We start from the raw sequence: 15,786 nt of genomic DNA on the forward strand, positions 1-15,786 counted from the left end.
TTACTGCACTGCGATTTGTAATTCGACTGATTTTTTCATATGGTCAAAGCCATACACCTTCACCCCTAAACGCCCATACGAGCAAGCAGACCCTGGCACTCACTAGACATAAGCCAAGTTACCCTCCCCCACGCGACGGCTGGAAAGATCGGCTGCTCTGCAGCCATCGCCTCGAAAAAATGAATAAAAACACTCCCCTTTGCCGATCAAGCAAACCTCTATGGCTGTGCATATTTTTGCAGGCTGGGCACTGTCCTGCACAGCTTGATATCCAGAAATCCAGTGGCACTGCAGTCTGCACACGAAGCTCCTGTGTGCAGAACTGATGGTTCATACTAGAGTGCCATCTACTGGCAGAAAGAGGATTTTTAAAAATAAAGAATTACAGTGACAATCCTGTGTAAACCGTATGCATTTAAAAGTGAAATGTGCTGTATTGACAAGAATTAAATGCGTAAAAAGGCCTCATACGCCCCTTATCTATAATCGCTCAGAGAATTTGGAAATGGTGTCTCCAAAGCGAAGCGAGATGCATCTTCAAGCCCAACATGTTCCTGTGGAAACAATTGTCAAGCAAACATCTTAAGCAGAGCTCAACCTTTCGAGCATGAGTGGAAATTGCATTCTAACATACTCAAGCATGTTTTCATTCAATGGGGCTGCCAGCAATAAACCTTTTCTTAACAGTAGAAAAGGAACAAGTTACTTACCTGTAAACTGTTGTTCTCCAGCCTGGGTCTGGCATGGATTCACATGCTCATGAATATTCCCTGTTGTCAGGCTGGGAATCCGCGGTAAAGAAAAAATCAGTTTCAGTTTAGTTTCTGAACTGTCTTTCTACTAGTAACCAATCACTGGTCTCTGGGTTATACTGCCCCCAGCCAATGACTGCCCTATTCCTAAGCCCCTCCTCTGGTAGCCATCTTCAGATTTGGTAGCACGTAAAGTGGCAGTAGGACCAAGAGCAGAGCCGCAGAGGGGTAGGAGGGAGGGTTCGCATGTGAATCTATGCCAGACCCATGCTGGAGAACAACAGTTACAGGTAAGTAACTTGTTCCTTCTCCAGCATGGGGTCTGGCATGGATTCACATACTCATGAATACAAGAATACATAGCAGTACACCCATGCACAACCACGGGAGGTGGCAAGACTCAACATTAAGCATTTCATCAACTCAACATTAAGCATCTCTTACCTCCTCACCAGGCTCACCTTCAAGCGAACAGGTTGCGCAGCACTGCCTGGCCGACTCTGGACTCCTCCCTGGAATCCCGGTCGACGCAGTAGAATCTGGTGAAGGTGTGCATCGACCTCCACGTAGCAGCCCTACAGATGTCCAGCAGGGGCACACCAGACAAGAATGTCGTGGTAGCAGCGATCGCTCTGGTCGAATGGGCTCTCGGACGGCCGGGCAACCGTCGGGTTGCCAACCGGTTACAATACATGATGCTGCCGGAGAGCCATCTGGAAATGGAAGCCTTCGAGAGGGCCTTCCCTTGGTTCACAGGTCCAAAGTTCACAAACAGCTGTGATGTCTTCTGAAGACTCTTAGTGCGGTCCACGTAGAACTTCAGCGCTCTAGCCACATCCTCTCTTGCCGAGTCCTCTCAGCCGGCGACGGGAAGAAAACAGTTAACACCAAGGGCTCGTTGGGGTGGAAGTCCGACGGCACCTTGGGCATAAGGAGGGGTGCGTCCTCAGCACCACCCTCGTTGCGTGGAATGTCAGGTATGGAGGTTTACAGGAGAGGACCTTGATCTCTCCCACTCGTCGTGCGGAGGTGATGGCCACAAGAAACGCTGTCTTCCACGACAGAAACTTCAACAGTGCCGAATGCAGAGGCTCAAATGGTGGGCCCATGAGCCTGGACAGCACCACGTTGAGCTCCCACGCCGGAGCCTTCACCGGTGGGAACGATCGGAATAGTCCCTTCATGAACTCCTTCACCAGGCGATGGGACCATAGGGATGACCGCCTCGGAGTTCTGGTGTAGCGGGAGATAGCTGCCAGATGGATCTTGATGGAGGCATGTGCCAGCCCCGTCTTGGCCAGCGACAGCAAGTACGGCAGGACATGCAGGGCAGTAATGCATAGAGAGTTAATCTTCTGTGCACGGCACCAGACGGAGAACCTCTTCCATTTGTGTCCATAGCACTTGAGAGTAGAATATGCCCTGGCCTTAGCAAGCACCTCCCTGCAGTCCGCCGGGATGTCGTATCCTCCGAATTCTAGTGCTGCAGGAGCCAGGCCTGCAGGCTCAGTGACCCCGGGTCGTGGTGGAGGATGGCGCCTCCTTCTCGGACGAGAAGATCCGTGTCCGACGGCAGTTTGACTGGGGAGGAAGCAGACATGTCCAGAAGGTCCGGGAACCAAATCTGCCTCGGCCACGCCAGTGCAACGGGGATCATCCTGCACTGGGACTGTCTGAGTTGATTGATGAGACGCAGCAGCAACGGCACCGGCGGGAACGCATATAGGAACAGGCCGTCCCAGGGGAATAAAAAGGCATTGCCCATACTCCCCGACTGGGGAAACCTGCTGGCAAACCTCTGGCACTTGATGTTCATCGGTGTCACAAATAGGTCGATCTGGTGATTGCCCCATCGTCGGAACAGGAGATCCACTTGATCCTGCCGCAGGTCCCACTCGTGGCACGAGCGCAACTCCCTGCTGAGTGAGTCGGTGATGGTGTTTTTTATCCCTGCCAGATGGAAAGGTACCAGAAACATCCCCTGGGCGACGGCCCAGTACCACAGATCTTGTGCTTCCTTGGACAGGGCTGGGGATCTGGTGCTTCCTTGCTTCCAGATATAGAACATTGTGGTGGTGTTGTCGGTGAAGACCCTTACCACCTTACCCTTGAGGGATGGGAGGAACGACCTCAGGGCCCACAACACGTCTCGGGGCTCCAGGACATTGATGTGTAGTGACCTCTCCTCCGGGAGCCAAAGGCCTCTTGCGTGGAGATCTCCGGTGTGCGCTCCCCATCCCTCCAGGGAGGCGTCCGTCGTCACCGTTTCCTGATGCACCGGGGTCTGGAAGTCCATACCCGCCGCTAGATGTGCGTGGGTGCCCCACCACCGGATCACTTGGCGGAAAGTCTCGTTGAGTGATATCCTGTCTTCGAAGCTGCCCGTCGCTTGCATCCAATTGGCATCGAGGAACTCTTGCAGAGGTCGCATCCGCAGCCTGCATAGGCGTAGGAGGTAGATGCATGAGGACATAATGCCGAGTAGGGACTTGATGGACCTCACCCTGGCCCCGTCCAGGGTCAACAGCCGTTGCACCCTGCCCAGGATGGCCTTCATCCTTTCCTCCGACGGCGAAGCCAATCGCGCCACTCTGTCTAGCCTGGCTCCCAGGAACTGGGCGGCTTGCGACAGTACCAAGTGGGATTTCTTGAAGTTGATCGAGAATCCCAGATCTGTGAGCAACTGGACGGTCTTTGCTGTGTGCCCGACGGCGAGTTCTTTTGACCTTGCTCGGATGAGCCAATCGTCCAGGTAGGGGTAGACGTGGATCCCCTGCAGGCGCAGCCGCGCCGCCACTGGGGCTAGACACTTGGTGAACACACTGGGTGCTGACTTCAATCCAAAGGGCAGGGCCTTGAACTGGTGGTGTCGCCCTAGGACCACAAATCGCAGGAATTTTCGGTGTCCTTTTAGAATGGGGATGTGGAAGTAGGCATCCTCCAAGTCCAGCGACGAAAGGAAGTCGCCCTCCTACAGCTGTCCCATCACGTGCTGGAGGGTGACCATCCGGAACTTGTGGGACCTGTTGTTTAGACGACGAAGATCCAGGATGGGTCGCCAATCGCTGGTCTTCTTTTGGACGAGAAAGTATCAAGCGTATACTCCGGAGCCCCAAAGCCTCTTTGGGACGAGTTCGATGGCCCCCTTTCTTAGCATCGCCTGAACCTCCAGTAGCAGTTGGGGGACGTGGTTTTCCTTCCTGGCCACGGGTGGAATATGTGGCCACCTCTTGAAATTCCAGGCATGCCCGCGGGAGAGGGCATCCAGCACCCAAAGGTCGGTCGGTGGAGATGGACTCCCACACGCTGACGAATTTCGCCAGCCGGCCTCCCACTGGGGTGCTCAGGTGGGGGCCCGACGCCACGGTCGGTTCAATCCTGCTTCGCCGCGCCCTTGCCGCCTTGGCGACAACGACGAGATCCTCCTGTCTTGCTGCGTCCTCTGTAGGCCCGTTCCCGTCTCGTCCCTCGAAGGAGGGGATGGGGGTGAAGGCTGAAGGGTGGGGGGGGGGATGGACTCGCCTCCGCTTGTTAGGCGGGCTCCCTGACGGACCAGGCTTCGCTGGGCCCTCGGTGGGGGGTAAGAGCATCCTCGTCCATATCTGCACAGGGTCTGTATAGCCATCAAGATAGCTCCTGAATTGTCCTGTGGTACGGGTACCGGCTGCAACGGAACCGACGGTCGGAGTGCGGGATCCTCCGCGGCCCTATCTTCCTCCTCGGCTCCCCCGTCGCTCTCCTCGTCGGCCTCATCGGGATCCTTCCCGTGGGCCTTGGATTCCTCGAACTTCTCCTCCAGGATCCTTTGGACGCTGGCCAACTCATCCTCAGAGGTGGTATCCGAGTCCGTTATGGCTACCGTGCCCCCCCTCTTTTCCCTGATGGGGTTTCACGGGGGTCTTCTCGATAGGCAGAAAAGACGATTCCCTCCTGGGTGGCAAGGAAACTCTAGCCCCTGAAGTCGCCTCCACTGGGGAAGCCTTGGTAGGTTTCAACAGGGCCGCTACGACTCCCTCGATCGAGGCCTTAGCCGGGTGAATCAGGGCCTTCACAACCTTGGGCGTGCCTGAGGCCTACACCTTAGGGGGGAGGGAGGGTCACCGCCTCACTCCCCCTCGGGTGTCTGTCGGGATCGACCGGGCTTCTCCCGAAGTTTACCCGGATTTTCAGACTTCCTCTTCACCGAGCCAGAGCGTTGGCTGTGGTTGATGGCGTTGGTGATAGTGTGCCCTGCCTGGCAGCCACGGAGCCAGACCGATCGGCGCTCCTGGTGCCCGCGGACCCGCGCTGCTTAGCATTTTGTTGGGCACATGTCGCCAGAGCGCCCTCAAAGGTCTTAGAAGACCGCTCGGATTTCTTCTTCTTCTCACCTGTTGCTGGGTTCTTCCATTCCAGCCAGTTGGTGTGTCGAATCTGACGATCCTTCATCGTCCGTTCGGACACATTTTTGAAAAACGCACAGTCCTTCTCAACGTGCGTTTTGTCTTAGTGAAGCCAATAGTGGCACCGAGAGTGCTCATCCTCCTTGAAGACGTTCTGAAGCCCGCAGCCAGGGCAGCTCCTGAACAGCTTGGATCCAGTACGCGTCATGCTTCCCTTGTCCTGGGCCATGTCCACAAGGTATGCCTCAAAATCTTCCGGAATCCTCCGAGAAGTGGAAACACGATGAATTTTTGCCCTTGAGGGGCGTAGAAAATTCCGAAAACGGGTCCCCGTTAATCGGAAGCAATGTCGGTGGAGCTTGAGGATCGAATGACCAAAAATATAAGAGTAAACTCTTCGAAAAAACGCAAAACGCAGTAAAAGCTCGAAAGCTATAGCACGAGGACTCCCAACACTTGAACATGTGGTAAAAATCTGAAGATGGCTGCCAGAGGAAGGGCTTGGGTAGTGGGCAGTCATTGGCTGGGGGCAGTATGACCCAGAGACCAGTGATTGGTTACTAGTAGAAAGACAGTTCCGAAACAAAACTGAAACTGATTTTTTCTTTACCGAGGATTCCCAGCCTGACGACGGGGAATATTCATGAGCATGTGAATCCATGCCAGACCCCACGCTGGAGAATGCAAAATTCCCAAATTACATTTCCAGGTACCCACAGAAGGGATCCCTGGGGAACGCATGGACCAATTGCTCAGGGATATTTGCTTATGCGTCTAACCCCCCACCCCACACCCCTCTTACACAAGGCGATCCACAAAATGCACCAGGAACCTTTAACAATGATACCCATTGCACCAATGTGGGTGTGGGAGACCTGGTACTCTCACCTTCTCCAGATGTCTCCATGTCCACTAATGAAGTTGACACCCACTCACACCCTGTCGTCAGAGGGTTATGGTCAAGACCTACACCCTCAATTTCATACAACCAACTTAGCAGCTTGGCTCCTGAGATCATCGAGTTTGGCCACCTCAATTTACCATCTTTTGAAGGAGGCACACAAACCCTACACTAGGCACTGCTACTTTAATAAATGGAAATGGTTTACTGTCATGTAGATAATTAAACATCAATCCTATTGACTGTTCCTCAAAGACCCAACGCATAAAGTGGCTTTCCTTGTATTCATCACATCTATTTGTAGAATTAGTGCCCTTCAAGCTCCATCAGTAGCTTAGCCTTTTGTCAAAGTGCATAAAAGCATAATGGCCTTATGAACACACCCCCGTTCTTTGCCAAAATACATAACTAAACTTCATGTCAACCAATCCATTCAACTACCTGCTTTCTTTCAAAACTGTCATAACTCAGGAGAATTAGCTCTTTGTATACTAGATGTATGCAGGGAAGTCATGTGCTACCTTAAAAAAACACAGAGCAACTGATGAAGATGAATCAGTTATTTGTATCACTGGCAGCTGCAAGAGAAGGGCAACCTGTCTCCAAGGCTACCAACGCCAGGACGATTGTAATGTGTAAGAAGGATTGTAACAGTGTTACAGCTTCTCAAACAAAAACAAGTCCTTTAACACCCGGGGCTCGTTCTATACGTAGTACAGGTGTTTTTATTCTACATGGTCCACTGGAGGCTATTTGTAAAGTAGCTGCATGGAGCTCAGTACACACTTTCACACAAAACTATTGTATTGATGCACAACCAAGAAATTATTCACAGGTGGGACATGCATTGTTAAAACATCTGTTTGTTTCTTTTTCTTCAATTCACCCACCACCTTCATCGGCTACTGCCTGCTAGTCTATGCAATGCATGTGATTCTAAGCAGATCTACAAGCCCCAGAAGACAAACATAGTCATTCTGTTGCGTGTATCTGCTTAGATTCATATACGACCACCCATCGTCTACGTGTTGCGTGTTGAAGGCATCACAAACAGGTTAGATAATTTTTATCCAAGGTTAACATTCTTTCACTTCATTAGTTGGCCCCCTCACAGTCCACTATAAACTTCATGCATCCTGAGGATCGAAAGATAGAAATCTGAGGACATTGGCACGTGAAGGTTCATGGGCACAGTACACAACAGTAAGTATAGTATTATGGGAACACCCAGTCAACTTCCTGTTTTTCAACCTCGAAAATAAATAATATAATACTTCATACCAACCACTAGATATCGGCCAATACAAAGCATGTGAATCTAAGCAGATAGAGGCAACAGAAAGACTATCACTGGAAGGTAATGTGCGTCATACACACACAGCCTTAGCGGGGGTCTTTGTTCGTAACACATCATACATTGTTGCTCTTACCAGAAATGGCAAGCTGCTGAATCTTGAACTGTAAATTGAGATTTGGGTTATCTTCAGGCTTTGGCGCTCCAGATTGTAAGACCACAGTGCCCTTCAGGTTTGGCAGTTTTTGAGGTGTTATTTTGCCAACTTCCCAGTTCAGTATCTAAAACACAAAAGATCATGCCTTACAATTTCATCAGCTTAATGTCAAAGATAAGGGCTCATATGTGTTTTTGTTGCAAGCAGGCTATAGTCCCTAGCATCAGGCTGACATGTTTCCAGGAAGACAAAGTGCAAGCAGCACAATTTTTGTAATCTTTAACAAGGGATGAAGAACAGGTTACTCACAAACTGGTAACGTTCTTTCGACTGGATGTTCCTCCAGCGTATTCGACATCTTGGACATGTAATGTCCACAGCTGTGCTGCTTTGCACATTTTTCGGCAGAGGGCGTCCTGCGTCGATGGCGACGGGTCGATGTCCCTCGAAGGCCTCCGTCGAGGGTGACGTCATCGGATGTTATAAGTAGGACGCACAGCACCTGTAGCCTCAGTTCAAGTTTTTTCCCACCACAATGTGTGCCATAACCGCACACCAAGCCCCCATGACTGCACATAGCCTTGTGGGAACGCAAGCTGCAATAGCATAGGAAATTCTTAAGAGTGGCAGGCTGGGAGGGCGATGTGGAATACATTGGAGGAACATCCAGTCAAAAGAACGTTACCAGTTTGTAAGTAACTTGTTCTTCGAATTGATTGTGTCCGCCAACATATTCCACATCTTTGACAGACTCCTAAAGCAGTATCAGTGAACGCAGGAGGGAAAAGAATTTGGATATACCCAATCAGATGGCAGAATAGAGCACTGCTTTACCAAAGACCATAACTTGACCATGGAAAGCATCCAGGGAGTAATGCTCGACGGAGCACCCATCAAGAATTTCAAGACTAGAGTCAGATCCCAAACCGGCACCAGAAAAGGGGACGGTGGGAACACATTTGTGAGCCCTTTTAGAAACTGGGTAATCAAAGGAATCTTAAAATAAGAACATTCTTCAGACGAGTGCTTGAAAATAGACAGCGCTGCCAGGTTACCTTTAATGGTACCTACTCGAAGACCCTTGAGGGCCAAAGGAAGCAAGAAAGAACCATCAGAATGGAACACTGACAAGGATTGACATTGTTTCCTCTGCACCAGTCGAAAAACTTATGGCAACGGTACAGGATTTGGTTGCGGGACACCTGGCCGAAAGCAACACCTCCATCACGTTATCGGGGGGTCCCAATCCTTATATTTCAACCTTTCAGAAACCATGCGTGAAGGTTAACAGTTTTGACCTCTGGATGGAGAACCCAAACCCTGAACCATGAGAGAGAGAGAAAAGAGAGAAGAGAGAGAAAAGAGAGAAAAGAGAGAGAAAAGAGAGAAAAGAGAGAAAAGAGAGAAGAGAGAGAAAAGAGAGAAAAGAGAGAGAAAAGAGAGAAAAGAGAGAAAAGAGAGAAAAGAGAAAAGAGAGAAAAGAGTGAGAGAGAGAGAGAGCGAGAGAGAATCCCACTCTGTGGGGAAGATGGCGTGGAGGACAGATGGGCGTTTCTAGAAGGTCCAGGTACCACACTCTCCTGGCCCAATTTGGATCATGTGGGACCGGAGGAAATGCGTACAGAAGTGGAAATGACCAATCCATGACGAACGCGTCCCCTAAAGCTCCTCTCGGAGTAAATTCCCTTGAGCAATATCTCTCGCACTTCCGGGGCGAAGATCTCCCGAAGGACTTCCTGAGCTAAGTCGCTCTGCCTGCTCAGAGCGTCCGCCGCCGCATTCTCCTCTCCGGCCACATGAACTGCAGACAGTGAGATTCCTTGCTGTATTGCCCAGATCCAGAGCTGCATCGCCACTCTGCACAGCGGGAGCAACCCTACACCCCCCTTTTTGTTGAGGTAATGTATGGCCACTGTGTTGTCTGTCATGATCAGGACACGCTTCCTGCGTACAAACAGTAGAAAAGCCTTCAGGGCTAGCCTGATGGCCCTTAGCTCCAAAAGATTTATGTGAAGTATGGACTCCAACGGAGACCAATGACCGCTGGTCAGCTCGTTGGCGTGAGCTCCCCATCCTTTGAGGGAAGCATCCATCACTACCGTCACCTTAGGCCACGGTTGCCAAAACAGCTCTCCCTTCATCAGATTCCCTTCGCTGGCCCACCACAGAAGATCCTGTGAGACCGTGAGTGGAATCTGAAGGAGATCCGACATCTTGCCTGAGAATTAGGACCACTGCGTCCTGAGAGCCTATTGAAGGGATCTCATCTGCAGTCTGGCCTCTGGCACCAGAAAAATGCAGGATGCCATGAGGCTGAGCAACCTTAAGAATTCGAAAGCTGGGAGACTCTGGGCACGTTGAAATTTGTTGACCATCTGGACAATGTGATGAGCCCTCACCTTGGGTAGTGAGCACTTCCCCAAGGATGTGTCCAACACAGCCCCGATGTACTGCATCTGTTGGGAAGGTGTCGTATGCGACTTCTTGAAATTGAGCGAGAAGCCCAGCTTGTGAAGGGAGTGGCAGGTGAGGCTGAGATGATCAAAGGCCTTTTCATGAGAATGCGCTCGGATCAGCCAGTCGTCCAGGTAGGGAGTAGACGTGACTCTCAGGAGTGGTGTGTGTGGATAGGTAGCTGGGGTTGCTACTGGAATGGCAGTATTTCTTAGTCAACGACAGGTTGACGCTAGAAGAGACTCCGGGATGTTCCAAGCAGCAGCCACCCTTTTCTGTAATGCCATGTGAAAAGGCAACACTGGGTCAGTGGATGGACCCTGATATAAAATGTCAGTCAAGTCATCCTGATCGAATTCAACTGGAGGGACGGACCACCCCAGGTACTCCGTAACTCTCGACATCAACCTCCTATAGGAGGATTCAGCATGAGCCCCAGGCTCTGGCCTGCCAAACTCCATCTCAGGAGATGTACCCAGGCCACTGGCATCATGCAAAGATTGACACAGATCCTCTGACTGTCCTCAGACAAGACCATGTCAGGAGCTTCAGGAGTGTCACCAGGAGCATCAAAAGGCTCCAACTCCAAATCAGACCTCTCGTCATCCTCAGATATTCTGTAGAGAATGAAAGAGCTCCCTCCAAGGTACAGGAGCACACCTGGAGTCAAGAGGATGTCTCACAGTTTTAGACAGAACCTTTCTCTGAGGTTCCACAGCTCTAGGGGCCTCCACTGGCAAATTCAGGCCTGTAGGCCGCAATGGCAACGAGGGCGCCAACGGCATCAACAAGGGAGCTGAGGGCTCTGAGGGCCTGACCGAGGGCAAGGTCCCGACAGCCGCACTCTATGGACACAGCTCTGATGGTGTCAACACCTTCCTCGACACAGTCCCAGACTTGGACGGTTCGTCGGAGGCGAAGACCGCCATCTGTAACTGGCACATCTCTGTCGATCTACTGGAGCCTTGTCCGAACTGGACCTCGACGGTTCGTGATGTTTATCGCGCCGACTGTCCGGGTCCGAAAGGTGCTAGCGTTGGACCAAGACCGTTCCCCGCCAGCTTCAACCGAAGGCGCGGATGTGACAGTGCCCCGAGATTGAAAAATCTCCAGCATTTTCTCTCTGTATTCCTCCCACTCCTCCAGAGTAGAGGATTTAGTGGGGCAAGCCACTTTGCTCGCGGAGCCATTATCTGACGAGGACGGGGAAAGAGACCGGTGATGCCGCTTCCGGAAGTGCCTCGACGAGGACGACGAGTGGCGAGAACCACTCCGGGACCGAGATCCCCTGGACTGCCTCCGAGAGTCACCCCTTGAGTCGGTGGAAAGCCCAGTAGTCTTTTAAGAATTACAGGGTTTGGATAGCCGACCTACCAGCAACTTCCCCTTACGCTCCTGCAAGGCATTGCCAGTCAACAACTGGCACCTCGAGCAGTCGTCCGTGTCGTGGCTCTCACCCAGACACCACAAGCAGATACAGTGCGGGTCTGTCGTGAACATCTTGGACTTACAGTCCCTGCACTTTTTCAATGCCCGACCGCAGAGTCAGTGGGGAAGAAGAAGACGACATTATCGAAGTAGATAACACGAGGCACGCCGGGTTCTCGAAGCAAACACATTTGCGAAAGAAACGGAACTGAGGCTACAGCCACCGTGCGTCCCACTTATAACATCTGATGACGTCACTTGCAACAGAGGCCTTTGAGGGAGATCGACCCGATGCCATCGACACAGGACGCCCTCTGCCGAAAAATTTCCAAACCAGCACAGCTATGGACATTACATGTGAAAGATGTGGAATACGTTGGAGGACACAATCCATTCGAAAATTCCTTTCTGGCATTGTTTTTAAAACCAGAATAACCATGCATTAATTATCGTGAATTTATGTTGTCACCCTCCTCATTAAGGGATTTGACACTGCAGTCGGGGAGCATAACACGATCAGGAAGTAGTCAAGACCACAATTAGTTTATGCAAATATTCAATTATTTTTCTAGGAAGATCACAGTGACATGTGAATCATAACATATTTAGACAGGACACTTTCAGATTCTTCCAAATCACTCCCTCCTCCATGCCACCACAATCACTGCTCCACACTGCACTGGCCAGGCTTGCATGCTCTGCTTACCTTAGTAACCGGATCGAAGGTGTAGGATCCTTGTGTAGGTGAAAGATTCATGTTGACTACAACTTTCGGCAAGTGGACGGTCAGTACCAGTGCTTCCACAGTCTTTCCCATGTTCTGCTTAAGCCCGAGAGAGAGATCGAACCTGCCGAGTGAGCCATTCTCCTGGAAGCTGATATTATGTTTGACGAATACCGGAATGGCAACCAAACTGGGGGAGACGAAAAGAGCAATCACGGGTGAGCTGGGCACTATATGAAGACAATTTAAGCTATTTTATTTGGCCCTTCCATTAAGCACACATACTAAGGGGGTGAGTTACAGCAGCCTCATAACTTAAACAATTGCCCTAAGCAGCCTAAATTGACTCATTAACGTCTGGAAATCTTATAAGTTATGAAGTCACAGAACAGAAGTGCTGTCTGACTGAAGCAAAGGACAAAAAAGAAAGGGAAAGCCAAATAAGTCTCAAATCTGCAGAGCCATTTGGCTTGCAGCCATGCAGGTCCCATTTGATTCCTGTAGAGCTTGATCCATTTCATGAACCTGGTGTCTGAGAGGTGTAACAAGTCTCTGTACACACTGTAGCTCCTAACCTTCTATGGGCTTACTTTTGCACATGTTGACTGATAACTGTTTGCATCCATAGAGCTTGCAAATAGGTTTGTTCCTCTTGTCTATTCGGACCCATTAGATCTTTCTCCCTAATTCTACGGCAGTGTTAAGCAAAAAGGTAGTGCAGCTGTGAAAGTCAACAATAAAGTTGGTTTAGGCAACCTATTTTCCAAGGTCCACAAAATTCTATATCGATCAATGTCAATAGTATGCTTTCACAATTGCATATTGCTCGAGTGCCTGGTCCTGGATAATCAATGGATTCAGATTCTGGAAGATTAACCAGATCAGGTGAATCTGTCCGTCGACTCTAGGGAATATGTCGGGTCAGTAAAGTGGTAGGACTAGAAGGATACATTCCCAGGCTTTCCTTCCCATACAGCCGCCACTGTGCACATACTGATCGTAGATACTCGTAGGTTGAAATGGGCATAGAGTGAAAGCTTCCACCCAAAACACACAAAAAATGCTACCATCTTTTGTAATGCGATTTTTTTCAACTGGGTAGCCTCTTAAAAAGCTGGTGGGGAACAACAAACTAGCGTCCTTAGGAGGATGTTCCTAAAACGTGGCTACAATTGCAGAACTGTAGATTACCTGATCCACAGAGCAACTGTAATACCCTGCAATGAGTTAAAAATAAACAGAAAAAGCACAATGGCCAAGTCCCCCTAGTGGTTACCTACCACGCATAACTAGAGGTCCTGCACAAGATTACCAGGAACCTTCAACCAACTCTCCAGGAAGATGAAAGGCTGTGAGCAGTCTTCCAGTTTAGGAATCTGCTTTTGACAAACTACAAAATGGGGGACACAACCCTGCCAAACAAGCTAAATCTGCACACACATCCAAGCAACAGACAAAATCAACATAACACAATTTAACAAGGAGATCTTTCACCTGCACATTCCCCAATGTGGTGTATCTGATTGCAAGAACAAAATGCGCATCTGGGAGTATCTTTTTAGCAAAACCGGGCATATGCTCAGACAACTAATGAATACACATCGCTACAGCATTATCCACACAAAGGAAGACCTCCCTGTTGGGGGACGTTCATCTGGCCCAGGACATAACATGAAGGATAGGAGTGTGACTATCCTTAAGGGGAACTTCAAAAACACAGAAAGACAGAAAAACATTTGAATTTAAGATATAATATGGCATTTATAATGTGCCTATACACAAGTGTTTCAAGGCGTGACGACGAAAAGGAGATGTGGCAGAGGTAAGACAAAGACAACGATCTCACTGGGCCAGACGACATTGAGATTGTGCAAGTGCAGGGGAGGGGTGGGGGGAGGGGAAAAGTGTGAGGGGAAGGGGCAGTACATAGGATAAACAGTAAAATAAATAAAATAAAAACAATAAATAAGAAGTGCGACCAGCTGGTGACAAGTGCAAGGATAAGTGCAGACATCAGTTGTCAAGTGCTGGTAGGGGGCTGAAGGGATACAGAAAAAGCCCCCCCCCCCCCCCCGAGTGAAAGGGTTGACCGGGGGGGGGGCAGTGCAGGTGTGCAACTGTCGGGGGGATCTGGTCCCGAGAACAGAGGGTAGCCAGGTGACCAGTGCAGTTACAGGTTCGTTCAGGAGGAGAGAAAGCAGAAGAAAAGAGGAAGGTCTTGAGGGACTTCCGGAACCAGAGATGATTCTCCTCAAGTTTCAGAAAGGCAGGGAGGCTGTTCCAAAGGGAGGCCCCAATCGAAGAAAGATCTGCCACCAACTAGTTGCTTGGATAAGCGACTTACCCTGAGGGAGTTGGCGGCGGATGAGCGAAGAGCTCAAGAAGGAAGATATTTAGGAAGAGAGAGTTGAAGGCATGAGGCCCCATGCCCCAGAAGGCCTTGTGGACAATGCAGAGGGTTTTTAACTTAATCCTCATAGCCACTGGGAGCTAGTGCAGGGATTTCAGTCCTGGAGGGATACGATCCCTGGGCTTGAGGCCAAGGACAAGTCTTGCAGTCCTGTTTTGGATGATTTGCAGAAGGCAGAGAGTAGAGGCAGGCAGATTTAGAAAGAGGCTGTTGCAGTAGTCCTGCCTAGAGAGAACCAGAGCTCTGGAGACAGTGAGCTTCTGGGGGAAGGAGAGGAAAGGAAGAATACCTCTTAGGAGGTGCAGCTGGCAGTGTGACTTCTTCGAGATGTCAGATGTGAGGAGATGACCTGAGGTTTTTAGACTCACAGGTGGGAGCAGGAAGAGGGCCAAGAAAGGCCGGCCAGAGAGTGACAGGAAAGGAGAGAGCTGGTGTGCTGATGAGAAGAATCTCAGACTTACTGGCATTAAGGCAGAGATCATTGGCGGCACACCACTCCTGGATAGCAGACAGACAGTCAGAGATGAGAAAAGGAGAAGCGGCGGCTGAAGGGAGCCTGAAAATGAGCAGAGTGCGATCCGCATAGCACTGAAAATTGTGGCAGAGAGCAGCAATGCAGTGGGCAATAAGTGCCAGGTATTGGTTGAACAGCCAGGGAGAGAGGGTAGACCCATGGGGAACACCACAGGTAGAGATAGAGGAGAGGAAGGACCCATTTTGGACCTGCCAGGGTCGATCAGAGAGGAAAGAAGTCAGCCACCCCAGGGCCTGATCGGTGATACCCAGGTTACCACGGAGACCGTTGAGCAGGATGGCATGGGTGACCGTGTCAAAGGCAGAAGAGAGATCAAGTAAGATGAGGACACAGGGGGTGTTGGAATCGAGGTTGGAGAGCAGGTCTTCACGGATGTTCAGGTGAACAGTTTCTGTGCTTATGGCAGCTCTGAAGCCAGACCGATGGTCATGGAGACAACCAACAGATTCAGTATGAAGATTAAGCTGGGAGATGGCCAGCTTTTCCAGGAGTTTGCCCAGGAAAGGAGTGATGGAGATTGGGCGATAGTTAGCCGATAGATGATGCAAGTCACTTGCATACTAGAGATTGAATAATTTGAGACAGCAATGGTATCAAGAGATGACACAGACAACAGATTTCAGATTCAACAATAGGATTGCTATTGATTATCAGGATGGTGTAATGCCTAAATTGCCCTCTAACTATGGTGGGATTTTCTCTAAATAAGGAAACTAAGGAAAGTCTATGTCCGTAAGTCCAAATCGAAA

At 50.2% G+C, this 15,786-nt stretch overlaps 1 protein-coding gene across 2 annotated transcripts in view; it reads right to left on the minus strand.

Annotated features, from left to right (window-relative positions):
* The window catches only part of AP3M1 (adaptor related protein complex 3 subunit mu 1), a 213,408-nt gene that overhangs the window by 44,130 nt on the left and 153,492 nt on the right, over nt 1-15,786 (minus strand). For both annotated transcript variants that reach the window (XM_069610961.1, XM_069610962.1), the window contains exons 7-8: nt 12,075-12,282; nt 7,466-7,610 (exon numbers count right to left, since the gene is read on the minus strand). In XM_069610961.1, coding sequence (XP_069467062.1) covers nt 7,466-7,610; nt 12,075-12,282 — 353 coding nt within the window. The remainder of the gene's footprint in view (nt 1-7,465; nt 7,611-12,074; nt 12,283-15,786) is intronic.

The sequence above is a fragment of the Ambystoma mexicanum genome, chromosome 8 (assembly GCF_040938575.1).
Source record: "Ambystoma mexicanum isolate Mex_15411 chromosome 8, UKY_AmexF1_1, whole genome shotgun sequence".
Lineage (NCBI taxonomy): Eukaryota > Metazoa > Chordata > Amphibia > Caudata > Ambystomatidae > Ambystoma > Ambystoma mexicanum.